This window comes from Triticum aestivum, chromosome 2D, assembly GCF_018294505.1.
Source record: "Triticum aestivum cultivar Chinese Spring chromosome 2D, IWGSC CS RefSeq v2.1, whole genome shotgun sequence".
NCBI classification, from domain to species: domain Eukaryota; kingdom Viridiplantae; phylum Streptophyta; class Magnoliopsida; order Poales; family Poaceae; genus Triticum; species Triticum aestivum.
In genome coordinates, this window is record NC_057799.1 from 146,980,967 (window position 1) to 146,997,968 (window position 17,002).

Here is a 17,002-nt window from a genome sequence, read left to right on the forward strand (position 1 = left end):
ATTTTTTCCTAACCGGGATCAGATCCTGAATTTGTATCACAGAAGGGTCAAAACATGAAATTTAGCCCCTTTGGAGACGCCCTTATGACCATGCTGCCAAATACTTTACCCTGACAGTTTTGTGTTCAGAGGTGAAAGGAATGTAAGAACTTGTATCCCCGTAGCATATGTGATAGTAGTACCCTAGAATCAACGGGCGTGGCAGGAGTGCGTGACCCGGCGTGTCTCCCCACCCACCGAACTGAACCGCGGGGCCGGGCGGGTATAAATTCCGTAGCCGATCTCGATGCGTCACGGGGCCACGAAAAAGGCTCCAGAAAACTGCAACCGAGCGCTCGGGGAGGAGAAGCATGGCGACTTGGGTTCCCGATGCCCCTGCCTCAAATTCCACAGCGGAAGCGGAATACTCCCCCGACTCCGTGCACTTAAATTCCCCAACCCCCAAGTGCAGCGGCCGATGCACGTCAACGATTTGATTATTACCGACATTCTCCCTTATCAATGGCGATCACGAGCGGCGGGTAGCGGCACAATGCGCTGACCAGTCCATGCATGCAGATCGCCCCAGCTAGCTTCCAGCACGACGAACGCCATTTGACACCGGAGAAGAAGACGTGGCCGGCAGCCAGGCAGGTCCATGAATTGAAAAGAAAAACGCCGTGATTGATCTGCTTCCACGGCGGCGAGGTAACCAGGCCCCTCGCATCATCAGATCTCTTAAAGAAAGAATTTCACAGTTCCGTGGTCTAGACCAGAGTTTTGTGGCGTGCGCTCATGGTGAATGACGGAACGCCCGTTGAACCGGGCGACAGGGACTCCATTCCCGTCCGTATGATATTCAGAGCCTCCTCCCCTCGTAGAGGTGCTCGTCAATGTGCACGCTCGGCTTTATTAAAAAGCAGTATGGAAGCGCATCCATCCAGCTTATGCCATCGCTAAAATTTTGGTCTTAAAATTTCGGTCCTCTGGCATCCGTGAGCAGAAAGGATAGTCTGATCGCACAAGATGCCGAGTCTCGAGGGAGGCAGTTTTTAAATGAGGCTGCGTGTGCGTGCTCCCTCCAACTCCAAGCAACCCCTGGCTGGCAAAGTCACCGTGCTCTGCCAAATGCCGAGAGCTCGTTGAAGCCCAGACTTCTCGGCCATCGTACGATCCGTCCATGGCACCAGCAGCCCGTTTTTTCCACCAGTTGGTTCAACAGTCCAGCAAACACCAATTACTTGCATCAAGAATTCATACCAGGTGTTTCCATCTGTATCACGCGTGCGTGCGTGCGTGCAGTTTTGGTGGTGACTGGACGACGCGGTGATTGGGGCTTAAACTAGTGTTGACCCTCTCTTGGATCCTTACACGGCTGCCCCCGTGGGGGCGAGCAAATCTACCGAGAAAACGCTGAGACCAGAGGAGGGAGGGAATTAAGAAAGGTTGCACGAGGGCGATCCGATTTCCCAGCCTTAAAACTGGGGTTCAACCCCCATTCGTGCGCCCTCAGCCATTGTACCCTTTTGCACGCCTCCCTATGTTACTCCCTCCCTCTGCACTCAACATCCTTATATGCGCTCCGATCCTTGACATATACATACTAGTAGCACGCTGCCTAACCTGCGAAGGATAGATAGCTGATAGCTACTTGATGGAGAAGATGATTGGGAGGGGGGTGGAGATGGGGACGGAGGTGGAGATGTCGCCGGCTGCCAAGGAAGCGGCCGCCGCTGCCATGTTTAGCCCTTACTCGAGCCCGAGCACGGCCTTCCTGCTGCAGAGGAGAGTACTTTCCTGGTACGTGAAGCTCATGGCATGTTGCTTGTTTCTCTTGTCTGGCCATCCAATTCTGATTGCTCTCAACTGTAGGGCGAAAGAGACCGGGTCGCCGGCGACGGTGCGCGTTCGCGTCGCCGACAGGAGCTTCATTCTGCACAGGGTCGGTCAGAGCTTGCGACGAACTCAATTATGGTGTGGCGGTGGCGCTGGTTTGGTGATGACCATCCTAACCTTTGTCGTCGTCGTCGTTGCAGGATCCTCTGGCGTCAAGAAGCAGGTATTTCAGCCAGGCGATGGAGGAGGTGTCCGGAGACGTCGAGCTGCCGGACAGCTTCCCCGGTGGCTCCGATGCCTTCGAGGTGATCGGGCTCTTCTGCTACGGCGACTCCGTGGCGCTCGACCCGTTCAACGTGGCGGCGGTGCGCTGCGCGGCGGAGTTCCTGGACGTAGGCGGCCTGGGCGCGCGCTGCGACCTCTACATCAACCAGGTGGTGCTGCAGAGCTGGGACGACGCGCTCATCGTCCTGCAGCGCTGCCAGCCCCTCCTCCCCGTCGCAGAGGAGCTCCTCATCGTCAGCCGCTGCGTCGAGTCGCTGGCCTTCATGGCGTGCATGGAGATCCTCGACCCGGAGCAGCGCCGGGACCAGCCCGGCGTCGACGACGCCGGCGCGCGCGGCCTGGTCGGCCGCCGCTGGGACGCCGAGGTCGTCAAGGAGCTCGCCGCGCGCGACCTCTGGATCAAGGACCTCATCGCCCTCCCCTTCGAGTTCTTCAAGCGGATCGTGCAGGCGCTGCGGCGGCAAGGGATGAAGGAGAAGTACGTGAGCCCCGTGGTGCTCTTCTACGCCAACAAGTGGGTGCTCTCCAAGAAGACCCACAAGTTCTGGGCGAGCACGGACGAGGCCGGCGACGGCGAGACTGACGCCAACAGGAGGGCCACGGAGATACTGCAGGGCGTGGTCGACCTGCTCCCGGTGGAGGCGAGCGGCGCCGTCCCGGTGGCCTTCTACTTCGCGCTGCTGTCGCGGTCGCTCGCCCTCGAGCTGAAAGAGGAGAGCCGGACGAGGCTGCGGGACCAGGTAGCGTCCCAACTGCAGTTCGCCAGCGCGGATGACCTGCCGCTGCCGGAGCAAGACGCCGACCGGTCCGTCTCCGATAGCCCGGAGGTGGTGACAATGGAGAGCATCGTCTCAAACCACGTCGCCATGCAAAGACAAGGGGCCGAGGCCGTGGCGGAGTTGTGGGATCGGTACCTCGTGCAGATCGTCGATGATCTGAAACTCCGGCCGGAGAGGCTGGCAGAACTGATCGGCGTCGTTCCGGCCGGCAACCGGAAGACCCACGATCATCTATACGAGGCAATCAACACTTACTTAGTGGTAAGACAAGTATCCTTCCGGTCACACGCTGGCATAGTTATTAGTCCCAGTGGTTTGCTGGTTTGAATTTTCAACTGTCCCTGACTAGAGGAAGCTGCCGATTCTGTGCCATGGCAGGAGCATCCCGGCCTGTCCGGCGAGGAGAAGGCGGCGCTGTGCGGGCACCTCGAGTGCCGGAAGCTGTCGCACGAGGCGTGCATCCAGGCGGTGCAGAACGAGCGGATGCCGCTCCGGTTCATCGTGCAGGCCCTGTTCGTGCAGCAGATGCACACGCACCGCGCCTTCGCGGAGCGCTCCGACTCGTTCCGGTACATGCTCTCCGGCGAGCTGATCCCAGGCGTCGCCGGCGCGTACACGCCGAGCCCAGGGTGCCCCGTCCCCACGAGCCAGCCGCTGAGCACCACCAGCCCGTACACAGACGCCCACACCAACGCCGCGCTCGACGGGAAGCTCCGCGCCCGCGGCGACGACGACGCGGCGTCGGACTACGAGACGGCGAGCTTCAGGATCCAGGCGCTGGAGCAGGAGATCATCTCGCTGAAGAAGACCCTGCAGCGGCACAACACCCTGAAAGGAGGCTCGGTCCGCAAGGACAGCAAAGAGCCGAGCTTCAGGGCGGACGTGGCGGCGCCGGTGGCGATCAGGCGGCGAGCGCCCGTGTCCGGCAGCTGCATCGGGTCCATGCGCTGGGGCTCGCAGCGGCGGTGCGCCAGCAGGATCCTGCGCGTGTTTACGAGACTGGCCGTGTTCGGGCGGAGCAGGTCCCGAGGGAAGCAGAGCAAGTGCAGGGCAGCAGCAGAGCAGCTCAGCTGCTTGTAGACCTGCAGTGCTCTTCCATTCAGGACTCAGGAGTCGGGACAGCTTGCCGAAGAAAAATTAGTCTGAAAGTTTTGAACTTTTTACTTGTGGAATTGGAAATTGCAGATGCCACGGTGAAACCTGGTAGCCATGGATGTAGTGACTGCTTATTTGTACATACTGCTAGCAATGTTGAAAGGCTTGAATAGGTAGTTACTGTCAGGTTCAGGTGTCCATTCAGTAGAACAAGCGCGAGGTGAAGTGGGTACTTTCGTTTGGTTAGCAACTGCCAAGATATGCATAGTTTATCAGTTCATTTGTTAGGTGATGTTTACATCTTTAGGCTTGGCTTGCTGTCGTTGCACTGTGTTGTGTTTAGGCCATGTTTGGTTCATAAGTCCTAGGACATTTTTTAGTCCCAACTTATAAGTCCCAAGTCCCTAAAAAGTTCCTACTTGTTTTGTTTCTGGGACTTAACATGGACTAAAAGACCATATTACAACTATAAGTCCCTATAAGACTCTCCTTGAGAGTCTTATTTCATAAGTCCCAAATGCGCACTTTAAGTCCCTATAAGTCCCTCCTGTTTGGTTTAGATGGGACTTATAGGGACTTTTTTAAGTCCCTAAACCAATAAGTCCCTGAAAACAAACACCCTCTTAGTTTTACACTTTAGCTACATATCAGTTGCGTGAGTTTTAAATTTTGGTCAGTCGATTTTGTGACCGTTGGATCATGCTTTGTTATTCATGTGTTTTAACTTTTTCTCTGGGTGTGATTGTGGCTGTGTTGGGCTTGGTGATCGACTTACCCAAATTTTGGGTCAGTCAATTTGCTTCTTGGGCTCGTTGCGGCCGATATGCTCGAGGACCCGTTAATCTACTGAGCCCACCCCGTGTCGCGGAGGTGGATCGTCTCGTCCCTGCCTTATCCAGTCGCTCGGGTGCCCTCAGCCACTTCGCCTCCTCTGTTCGTCACTCTCTCTTGCTCTATGTCTTCTCCTCTCCCCATCCGAGCTAGGGTTCGTCAATTTCTTCCGTGTTCTTGTGATTTCCCCCTTCTTTTCTTTAGATCTGCTTGAGTTCTGTGGTTTTTGTTCAGCTCGTGAGGTCTTCTTTGCTGTCCTTTTGCAGGCTTTTGCTCTCGGCGGTGCTTTGGGTTAGGGTTCTTGTGCTCCATCCGCGAGCAAATCTGCTATTTAGGTATGTGTATGCTCGTTCTCTTCTCCATGATTTGGTTTTTGTGGTATTCTGTCATGTATGGTTAGGTGTTTTGCTATGTAAAATTGAGTATGCTTTGGCTAGGGTTTGGTCAGTCTTTCCATTTTGATATAATCTTCCTGTTCTTGAGTAGATTCTTCTGTTAGGTCCTATTAGGTCTTAGATTGGTTCCCATCCCTCATGTTTTATTGATGGAGTAGATATGTGCCAGTTCAAGTTCATTTGTTGACTACTTGTTATTTTAGTTGATTTACAAGTATGAGCCTGCATGTGCTAGGTTTGCATTAGATTCTTTGGTAGTTTCTAGGTGATTCGGTTTGATTGATGTTTAGTAAGTCAGTTTTAGGTGTTATAATATTTTATTAGGTATATTATTGAGTATTATGTAACCTTTCTTATTTCTACCTTAATGCCCTTTTAGTTAGTGTAAGTTGATGGTAATAGGCGTTCTTTAATCTGTGTTCTTTGTGTAAACCCTAAATAGCCATTCCTTCTTAATCTATTTTTAAACCCTAAGAGTTTTATCCTTTTTTGATATGATATCCTAGTTTGAGCGTGTCCTTTTGCATTAAGGTTAGCATTGTGTATTGATTATTTCTGGTGTCAGTTTCAAGTTGATGTTGGTGGTAGCTTTTTGTTAGTTTAGTTGATTTAGTGGAGCCGTTGATCTGTACCAATTTTTGGTGATTATGCTTAAGCGGGTTTGGGTTATGGATTGATTAGTTTTGTTAGTAGTGTAGTTGTTTGGTGTGATTTATGTTTGGATTGTGAGTTCTTAGGTCTTTTGATGTCAAATTTATTGTCTATTTTCTTAAGTATACCGTAAAATGTGCCTTCTTTTTTATCTGAATCCTTTTTAATGTGTGGCTAGTTTGCAACTTCTTAGTTGCAGGTAGTGTGCCTAGTATCTTTTTTATGGTGCTTTCTTTATAGTCTAGTTAATTGCTAGGTGTTTAGTTAGTGTGGTTATGATTAGCTGATAGTATTTGGCACTTTAGCTAGTTTGGTTATTTTTTGTGAGGCACTGTGAAACTAGTGGTGTATATGAGATAAGCTAGTACAACTTTAGTCTGTTTCAGTCTGATGGTCAATGGAAGCAACTTCTCATGAATTGCTTTTATGAGGTGCTTCTTCTGAATTGCAGCTTGTTGTCCAGTTAGTTTCTTTTTATATGTCTATTTTTTCTTAAATTGCTTTAGAGAGTTTATTAATTGATACTTTGTCTGTTTCTAAAAGGTATGGTTTGCCCTACATGCCGCAACCCTAACGTGCCCCCCCTTGGTGGAGTGTTGGGGTGAATGAATTTCTTTAGCAGTTTGATGTTGTGCTCCATGAAAGTTGTTGAAGGCGCATGGTGAGTTCAATGTACTTGCCCAGTAATTTGTGTTCTTCTTGTTGCTTGTTTGTATGCTGATAGAATTTCTATTATGTAGTTCTTATTAGGAGGGTTGCTTTATGTATGAAATATTTTTTGTGTTGTGCTGATTCTCATGTATCCAGTGTTATTTTATTTGTTCCTCTCTTGCTTCTATTTTGTAGTAAAATTATTTTTCTAATTTTAGATATCCTTTTGTGTATTGAGAGGTATAATTAGCATTATGCATTTTTCTTAGGTTTGTATTCTATAACATTATTAGTATTATAAGAATTTAAAATCAAGTTGATTTATTGCACTTGATTTTTTGGTGTTTCTTTTGTGAATTAGTTACCTCTCTTGTATATGATTTGCTGGATGTTTGAATTAGAGGTTGCTCTTTTTGGTTTTGTGGAATTCCTACTCATTTTGGTTTTGTGCAGTTCCTGTCACAATCTATTGCAATTTTATTTATTTTAGTTTCTTTTATGTTTTTTGTTCAACATTTTTAAGGATTTGATAAGAGAGCTCATATGTTCTAGTTTCTTAAAGAAATAAAGTATTGAAGTTTCACCATAGTACTGTACTACTCTCTTCAAAATGAGAATATAAGTTTGGCACGGGAACTTAGGCCATCAATTTAACTAATGATGAAGCATGTAGAAAATGAAAAAAACTTCATTGGATAACGAATCTAAATATATATCTTATGACATACAACACAACACATTTTTCACTAATCAAACCAAAGATCTAAAAACTCGTGTCCTGATTTATATTCCCATCCAAAGGGAGTATGTAACATGAATGTAACCTCAAGTTTTTTCTCCCACATTTATCATGCATGTGCACATGTTCATGCACCCGCAAGACTCTAGCACCAAAAGCATTTGTGGCGCATCATGACAACATGCGTGATAATGCACAACATGATCATAGAGGATGGGTGGGACCCCCAAGGAGACTTCCGTTGCGAGAATGAGGGGCACACAAATTGTACTGCTTGTTCGTCCACACAGGGATGAGAAATGGCTTCAAAATTTCTTTAAGCGCACCGACAAATCAAAAACCGTGCGGGGTGATACATCTTCAACGTATCTATAATTTTTTATTATTAAATGCTATTATATTATCACTTTGTTATACTTTATATGTCATTTTATATTACTTTATGGACTAACCTATTAATTTAGTGCCCAGTGTCAGTTCCTATTTTCTGCATGTTTTTTGTTTCGCAGAAAAACCATACCGACCGAAGTGCAAACATGACAAAACTTTTTGATGATTTTTTTGGAACATAAGAGACCCTGGAAGCTTCGAGGGAGGACAAGAAGACTAGCGAGGAGCCCACAAGCCAGGTCGGCGTGCCTTAGGGGGGCTGACTTGTGGCCCCCTTGTTGTTGGGGAACGTAGCAGAAATTCAAAATTTTCCTACGTGTCACCAAGATCAATCTATGGAGTCATCTAGCAACGAGAGAGGGGGGGAGTGCATCTACATACCCTTGTAGATCGCGCGCGGAAGCGTTCAAGAGAACGGGGTTGATGGAGTCGTACTCGTCGTGATCCAAATCACCGATGATCCTAGCGCCGAACGGACGGCACCTCCGCGTTCAACACACGTACGGAGCGGGGACGTCTCCTCCTTCTTGATCCAGCGAGGGGGGAGGAGAAGTTGATGGAGATCCAGCAGCACGACGGCGTGGTGGTGGAAGTAGCGGGATCCCGGCAGGGCTTCGCCAAGCGCAAGCGGGGAGGAAGAGGTGTCACGGGAGGGAGGGAGGCGCCAGGGCTTGGGGTGCTGCTCCCATGCGCCTCCCCACTATATATAGGGGTGGAGGGGGCTGGTTTCTTGCCCTCCAAGTCCATTGGGGCGTTGGCAAAGGTGGGGGAAAGAAATCCCATCATTTCCCTTCCCCACCGATTGTTATCCCCCCTTTTTAGGGATCTTGATCTTATCCCTTCGGGATATGATCTTATTCCTTCTAAGGTGGGATCTTGGTGCGCCTTGACCAGGGGTGTGGGGCCTTGCCCCCACTACCCACGTTCATGTGGGTCCCCCCATGCAGGTGTGCCCCACTTCGGAACCTTCTAGAACCTTCCCGGTACAATACCGAAAAATCCCGAACATTTTCCGGTGGCCAAAATAGGACTTCCCATATATAAATCTTTACCTCCGGACCATTCCGGAACTCCTCGTTACGTCCGGGATCTCATCGGGACTCCGAACAACTTTCGATTAACCACATACTAATATCCCTACAACTCTAGCGTCACCGAACCTTAAGTGTGTAGACCCTACGGGTTCGGGAGACATGCAAACATGACCGAGACGACTCTCCGGTCAATAACCAACAGCGGGATCTGGATACCCATGTTGGATCCCACATGTTCCACGATGATCTCATCGGATGAACCACGATGTCGAGGATTCAATCAATCCCGTATACAATTCCCTTTGTCAATCGGTACGTTACTTGCCCGAGATTCGATCGTCGGTATCCCAATACCTTGTTCAATCTCATTACCGGCAAGTCACTTTACTCGTACCGTAACGCATGATCCCGTGGCTAACTCCTTAGTCACATTGAGCTCATTATGATGATGCATTACCGAGTGGGCCCAGAGATACCTCTTCGTCATACGGAGTGAAAAATCCCAGTCTCGATTCGTGCCAACCCAACAGACACTTTCGGAGATACCTGTAGTGCACCTTTATAGCCACCCAGTTACGTTGTGACGTTTGGTACACCCAAAGCATTCCTACGGTATCCGGGAGTTGCACAATCTCATGGTCTAAGGAAATGATACTTGACATTAGAAAAGCTCTAGCAAACGAACTACACGATCTTGTGCTATGCTTAGGATTGGGTCTTGTCCATCACATCATTCTCCTAATGATGTGATCCCGTTATCAATGACATCCAATGTCCATGGTCAGGAAACCATAACCATCTATTGATCAACGAGCTAGTCAACTAGAGGCTTACTAGGGACATGTTGTGGTCTATGTATTCACACATGTATTACGGTTTCCAGTTAATACAATTATAGCATGAACAACAGACAATTATCATGAACAAGGAAATACAATAATAACCATTTTATTATTGCCTCTAGGGCATATTTCCAACACTTGTTGCTCCAGTTGCCCTAATTTTTGGCCTATAAATTCCACAATATTCCAAAGCCCACAGAGCAAGCGCTGAAACAATTTTATCGCCGTCGTAAGCCTCTGTTCCATCGTGATCCCATCCCGAGCCCTTTGCCGGTACTCTGCAGGAGGGGGAAATCATTGGGGAGGCAATTTTCATCAACCTTGCTGCGTCCACAATGATGTGTGAGTAGTTCCTATAGGACCTATGGGTCCATAGAAGTAGCTAGATGGATCTCTCTCTCTCTCTTGATCTTCAATACAATGATCTTATCTATGATCCATTCGATGTAATCTTTTGAAATGCGTTTGTTGGTATCCGATAAATTGTGGGTTTATGATCAGATTATTCATTGATCTTTTATGATTTCTGGAGCCTACTATTTGCGCAATTTTATAGCTTTGTATTTCTCTTTGATCTATCGGTCTACTTTGGCCAAGTTTGATTGATTTATCTTCAGTGGGGGTGGTGCTTTGTAGTAGGTTCAATCTTGCGGTGACCTTGCTCTGTGATAGGAGGGGTAGTGAAAGAACATGTGGTGCCCCCATGTGTGGTTTTGGTAATTGATGACATTCTCTATGGACTAATGATTGCATTGAGTTATATTTGAAGGATTTGTCCATAGGCATTTCTTGAAGTCCATGTGTTGGTTTCAAGGAGTTTATGAGTTGACCAAGGTGCTATTAAGGAATTATCCAAAGATTGGTCATGTGAGTGTTGAGCTTATTGCAAGCATGTCTTGAAGAAGAAGATTGTGTGATCATTCATGTTTACCTTCAAGACATCATCCAAATGAGAGTTGGAAAGATTCAAGGTTGATCAAGACTAAGAACAGAGAGTGATTCAAGTTGATCAACACAAAAGGCGTAGAAGATGTACCGAGTGGGATCATGTGATCCCACGGTATGGTAAGTATTGTCCATTACGCTTTGTGTACTAACCCATGGTCTACTTGAGAGTTCTATGTGGGGTTAGGTATGGTTCCAGGGGTTTGCATCAACTGGACCCATGGAGGATGACATCAAGTGGTGATCGCCATCAAGATTGCCGTGCGCAAGTTCAAGTGGAGCATCACAAAGATATCAAGTGCTTGAAGCTTGCCATCCATTGTGGTGACAATGTACTTGTGATGATGTGCCGAAGAGGGTCTCACCCATAGTGGAGTATGGGGGAGCAATCAACTATACTTCATCGAGCCAACGCAATCAAGAAAGGTGGTCCAATTTGAGGGAGTCAAGATCGTCATCATCTAGCTCAAGTGGACTATGTGCAAGGCAAAGGTTTGCCCTTGATAGGTTTTCTATTTTACCGGTCTCATGGTGGTAGTTGGGAGACCGGGTTATAGGATCGATTGTCGTACTATCAAGGGGGCTCTCAAGTTACTAGCTTGATCGGATCGTATCGTTCATAGAGAGCCCAAACCATTGCATCCTTGCATCATCTTTCTTGGTTCTTGTTTGGTGTTTCTCTTTGTGAGTTTTAGAGCTTATGTTCATCTTCATGACAAGCTCGAGTTCATCGAAAACATAGTTCACATGCATCTTCCATGATGTTTTTTATGTTGGAGGTTATGCCGGTTCTTCTTTGTTTGTTGGATGCTACTCTTCGTCATCTATCCAACAAGCTTGAGTTTGCTCAATTCGGAGCTCTTTTGCAGAAGTTGTGGCAGTTCTGGTTTTCCTGCAGCATCTGTTTTGCTTGGAAGTGGCATTGGATGAAGCCAGCGGTAGTACCGTGGCTTGGAGCGGCAGTACCGCCGAGGGCCACAGGCGGTAGTACCGCTGCAGTAGCGGTAGTACCGCCAAGGGCCTCAAGCGGCAGTGCCGCTCCTATGCCGCTCTAGTACCGCCACGACTCGGAACATGCAGTTCTCATGTCGGGTTCAGCGGCAGTAGCAGCGGTAGTACCACTCGTTAGTAGTAGTACCACGCCTACCTCCGCTACTAGTGCCGCTCGAGGGTTCTCTCCTATGTCCCTTCTCCTTCATTGGTGTGGTGCACGGTCCGAGCGGTAGCACCGCTGGGCCAAGCGGCAGTACTGCTGTGGCCAGCGGTAGTACCGCTCCCTTGAGCGGTAGTACCGCTTGATGCGGGCTGAATGAGGGGATAAGGGTTGGATTTCTCCCCACCTATAAAAGGGGGTCTTCTTCCCCATTGAGCCTCATCCCTTTAGCTCGTGTTCTTCCCCCATTGTTGACCTTCTTCGAGCTTTCTATCTCTCAATCCCTCCATGGATTCTTGCTAATTTTTGGGGGGGGGGGGAAGAGAGAGGATATCTAGATCTACGTTTCCACCAATCACTTTCACCTCTATGTGAGGGGAACCCCTTGGATCTAGATCTTGGAGTTCTTGGTTTTCTCCTTCTTGTTCTTCCTCTCATTTTCCTCCATAGCTTTTGTTGCTTTGGTGGGATTTGGGAGTGAGGGACTTGGGCACTCCGTGTGCCCTTGCCATTGCATTTGGTGCATATGTTTGAGTTCTCCACGATGATGCATGGAAGTTACAAGTTGAGAAGCTTATCACTCTTAGGTGCTTGGTACCCTAGAGCTTGTTCTGTTGGGGAACGTAGCATGCAATTTCAAAAAATTTCCTATGCTCACACAAGATCTATCTAGGATATGCATAGCAACGAGAGGGGAGAGTGTGTCGACATACCCTCGTAGACCGAAAGCGGAAGCGTTAGTTTAACGCGGTTGATGTAGTCGAATGTCTTCGCGATTCAACCGATCAAGTACCGAACGTACGGCACCTCCGAGTTCAGCACACGTTCAGCTCGATGACGTCCCTCAAGCTCTTGATCCAGCAAAGTGTTGAGGGAAGTTTCGTCAGCGTGATGGCGTGGTGACGGTGATGGTGAAGTGATCTGCGTAGGGCTTCGCCTAAGCACTATGACAATATGACCGGAGGAGTAAACGGTGGAGGGGGGCGCCGCAAACGGCTAGAACAATTGGTGTGTCTTAGAGGTGCCCCTGCTCCCGTATATAAAGTAGGGAGAGGGGAGGAGGCCGACCTAGGTGCGCCCCAAGTGGGAGGAGTCCCACTTGGGCTCCTAGTCCAATTTGGCCCCCTCCTTTTATCGGAGGGGGAAAGGGGGAAGGAGAGGGAGAGGGAGAAGGAAAGGGGGGCGCCGCCCCCTCCCCTAGTCCAATTCGGACTCCCCATGGGGGGGGGCCACCCCTTGTGGGCTGCCTTGCCTCCCTCCTATGGCCCATATGGCCCATATCTTCCCCCGGGGGGTTCCGGTGACCCCCCGGTACTCTAATATGTACCCGATACATTCTGAAACACTTCTGGTGTCCGAATACTATCATCCAATATATCAATCTTTACCTCTCGACCATTTCAAGACTCCTCGTCATGTCCGTGATCTCATCCGGGACTCTGAACAATCTTCGGTCACCAAAACACATAACTCATAATATAAATCATCATCGAACGTTAAGCGTGCGGACCCTACGGGTTCGAGAACTATGTAGACATGACCAAGACACATCTCCGGTCAATAACCAACAACGGAACCTGGATGCTCATATTGGTTCCTACATATTCTACGAAGATCTTTATCGGTCAAACCATAATTACAACATACTTCATTCCCTTTGTCATCGGTATGTTACTTGTCCGAGATTCGATCGTCGATATCTTCATACCTAGTTCAATCTCGTTACCGACAAGTATCTTTACTCGTTTCGTCATACATCATCCCGCAACTAACTCATTAGTCACACTGCTTTCAAGGCTTATCATGATGTGTATTACCGAGAGGGCCCAGAGATACCTCTCCGATACTTGGAGTGACAAATCCTATTCTCGATCTATGACAACCCAACAAACACCTTCAGACACACCTGTAGAGCATCTTTATAATCACCCAGTTACGTTGTGACGTTTGATAGCACACAAGGTGTTCCTACGGTATTCGGGAGTTGCATCATCTCATAGTCAAAGGAATATGTATAAGTCATGAATAAAGGAATAGCAATAAAACTAAACGATCATTATGCTAAGCTAACCGATGGGTCTTATCCATCACAACATTCTCCTAATGATGTGATCCCGTTCATCAAATGACAACACATGTCTATGGTTAGGAAACTTAACCATCTTTGACTAACGAGCTAGTCTAGTAGAGGCATATTAGGGACACTGTGTTTTGTCTATGTATCCACACATGTATCAAGTTTCCGGTTAATACAATTCTAGCCTGAATAATAAACATTTATCATGATGTAAGGAAATATAAATAACAACTTTATTATTGCCTCTAGGGCATATTTCCTTCATGTTTCCTCTTGGGTGCTTGGGTGCCCTAGACGGTTGGTGGTGTTCGGAGCTCAGTCATTATGGTGTAAAGCTCTAGGCAAGCTTCGGGGTCTCCAATTAGGTTCTGGAGATTGCCCAGAGCAATTTGACGGGTACCGGTGACCGCCCCCAAGGGGTTCGAACACTGGGGTGTGCACGAAGATCTCTCTCTCTCTCTCTCGCTCGCTCTTGCAACGATCTCAAGGCCTAGCTCGACGAACCCAAAGAACAAGAGACACGAGGGTTCACTACAAAAAAAAGACACATTCGTGACATTTTGGGCTGAACGAATTTTTTTCTGTCATACTTATGACACTTCTATGACGATAATTGTGACAAAACCCGGTTTCATCATAGATGTGGTGGGCTCCTACTTCTATGACAAAAAATCATGACAGAAAATGGGCTTTTCGTCCTGGGCGGGCCGGAGACGCAGCTGCATGACATTCTTTGGGCCGTCCATGACGGAAAAAACCGTGGTAGAAGCGATGGCGAGGAAAATATCGGGGTGTTCCCTGTTACGGTGGGTGGTCGGGGCCGAGCGGTGCGTGTTTCTCTCGTACACGCACGAGCGTGGGTGCGAGGCGTTGGGCTCTAACTAAACCCGAGTGAGGCGTTGGGCTCTAACTGAACCCGAGTGATTGCACTGCAGGCTACGCATTACTGAACCCGAGCGATTGATCGATGGCTGTTAACTGAACCCGATCGAGCGATTCCTTCGCTAATGCTGCTAACTGAAGCCGATCGATGCTGCCTCTGGATGAACAGTGAGCGTTGCTAGGGGGTTTGGATGAACAGTTCCCGGTGGGGGTGGATGAACAGGACCCCGTGGTGTTGCCTCTGGATGAACAGGACCCCGATCGATCGAGACGGTTGGGGCTGGATGAACAGGACCCCGTGGAGGGCTGGATGAACAGGACTACCCCGTGGAGGGCTGGATGAACAGTACACGGTGGAGGGCTGGATGAACAGTAGCTCGTGGAGGGGTGGTTGAACAGGAGCCCGTGGAGAGGGCTGGTTGAACAGTAGCCGGTGGAGTAGCGCGCGGTGGAGGCTCGATGAACAGGAGCCCGTGGATGAACAGTTGCAGGTGGAGGCTGGAGGAGGTCGGCGGTGGATGAACAGTAGCCCGTGGAGGCCGGAGGGGGTTGACGGTGGAGATGAACAGTATCCCGTGGAGTCCCGTTTTGCGGTACGCCACACCCCTCCCGATGAACAGGACCCCCGTTTCGACCTTAGCGCTCCAACACAAGTCCGTTTCCTCCGTTTTGCAGTACGCCACACCCCTCCCGATCAATAGGACCCCCGTTTCGACCGTAGGAGGTCCGTTTCCTCCGTTTTGCAGTACGCCAGACCCCTCCAGATGAACATGATCCTGTTTCGAACATGGCCGGTCGAACACAAGGTCGTTTCCTCTGTTCTGCGGTACGCCAGGCCTCGTTTCCATCGGCTATTCCGTCCAAGCCTTCCCGATGAATACGACGACGCATTCCGTTCCGACCCAGCCGGTTGGCTCCCCATGAACACGACGACGACGCAGTTTCTCCGTTCCGATCCAGCCATGTTCATGAGCCCTGGCCGTACGTATGCGTGAGTAGGCATTCGAGACCCTGCCCGTATGTACGTACGTGGCCGTATTTTCTTTCTTGCACACTGGCCGCTGTACGTACGTGTACATGCTACGTGCATGCCTCTACTACAACACGTGCGCGCCTCTATATCGACCAGTATGTACGTACACGTTCGCGACCAGAATGACAACGCTACGTACGCTTTGACCAGGTTGGTCCCGACTGTCAGGCACTTCCTTGCATGCGAAGATGTAGCTGGTGGGTCCCAGCAGTCAGGGGCGAATCGTTTTTTTGCCCGGACGCACTTCCTTGCGTGCGAAGATGTAGCTGGTGGGTCCCAGCAGTTAGGGGAAACGTTTTTTTTTGCGAAATACGGTGGACCGTCCGGTGGGTCCCCGCTGTCAGTTGGAGGAATAATTATTTTGCGCGTTATAAGGAGGCACTTCCTTGCTGCGTCCGTGGACCCAGCTGTCAGCCTCTCCACGTACAGTACTCTTCCGATGGAAGTCGTTCCTTGACCACGTTGACCACGCCGCGCCGAGAGCACCAGGGCGGTGGATGACAGCGAGGCCTAGGAAGGGGACGACGCGGAGCCGGGGAAGACGCGGTAGTGGAAGCCCGCGCGGAGAGGAGTACGAGGGTTCACTGGTTAGGCTGCGGTGTGAGGCTGCCGTCGCCGCAGATTAACAGGGGGTGTGGGTGAGTAGAGGGATGGCCTGCCCAGCGGTGGGAGTAGTAGGGGGCAGTGAGGCCTCCATGGCATCACAGCCGGCCATGGGTGGCAGGAGCACGTGGCACGATCTGCGCTGGTTTGGGCGGCTGGAGCAAGAAGACCAGAGGTTGAAGAAGCACTACGACCGTTGGATGGACATCGTACGGTCACTGGAGCTAGAATCGTTCATTGACTAAGTTGACAAAGCCCTCCGTCCCCGTCAACTTAGTAGGCCCACAAGTCAGCCTCCCACCAAGGTGGGTCCCAGCTAGCAGGGGGAGTACTCATTTTTTTCTGCGTAATAAGGAGGCACTTCCGGTGGGTCCGAGCTGACAGTGGGGGGAACATTTTTTTTCGTGAAATACGGTGACCCGTTCGGTGGGTCCCAGCAGTCAGGGGGGAAACATTTTTTCGCAAAATACGGTGGCCCATCCGGTGGGTCCCTGCTGTTAGGTGGAGGAAGCATTATTTTCCGCACAATAAGGAGGCACTTCCTTGCTGCGGCTGTGGACCCAGCTGTCAGCCTCTCCACGTACAGTACACTTCCGATGGAAGTCGTTCCTTGACCACGTTGACCACGCCGCGTTCCGTTGCATGCATGCGTCCATGGGCATGGTGCGTCCCCACTATCAGCCTCTCACGTAAAGTCATCTTCCGATGACTCTCGGTTGTTGACCATGTTGACCACACCGTGCCGAGCGCACCAAAGGCCGGTGGACGACAGTGAGGCCCCAGACTGGAACGACCCGAAGAT

At 49.8% G+C, this 17,002-nt stretch overlaps 1 protein-coding gene across 2 annotated transcripts; it reads left to right on the top strand.

Annotated features, from left to right (window-relative positions):
- The first annotated feature begins 1,210 nt into the window (after positions 1 to 1,210).
- Positions 1,211 to 4,261, top strand: LOC123049087 (BTB/POZ domain-containing protein At5g48130). 2 transcript variants are annotated; one of them, XM_044472075.1, is made up of 4 exons: positions 1,211 to 1,779; positions 1,852 to 1,921; positions 2,016 to 3,140; positions 3,258 to 4,261. In XM_044472075.1, exons 1-4 carry the CDS (start codon positions 1,634 to 1,636, stop codon positions 3,957 to 3,959), a joined length of 2,043 nt encoding a protein of 680 aa, XP_044328010.1. In that variant the 5' UTR covers positions 1,211 to 1,633; the 3' UTR covers positions 3,960 to 4,261. The 2 variants fall into 2 exon arrangements, with proteins under 2 accessions (XP_044328010.1, XP_044328011.1); XM_044472076.1 differs by having other exon boundaries at positions 1,600 to 1,779; positions 1,852 to 1,925.
- The last annotated feature ends 12,741 nt before the right edge of the window (positions 4,262 to 17,002 follow it).

Bases quoted from the DNA above. Each gene is read 5' to 3' on its own strand.
- LOC123049087 (XM_044472075.1), top strand. From the start codon at position 1,634: ATGGAGAAGATGATTGGGAGGGGGGTGGAGATGGGGACGGAGGTGGAG. The intron at 1,780-1,851 runs GTACGTGAAGCT...TCTCAACTGTAG, and splicing joins CAGAGGAGAGTACTTTCCTG to GGCGAAAGAGACCGGGTCGC. The intron at 1,922-2,015 runs GTCGGTCAGAGC...TCGTCGTTGCAG, and splicing joins GGAGCTTCATTCTGCACAGG to GATCCTCTGGCGTCAAGAAG.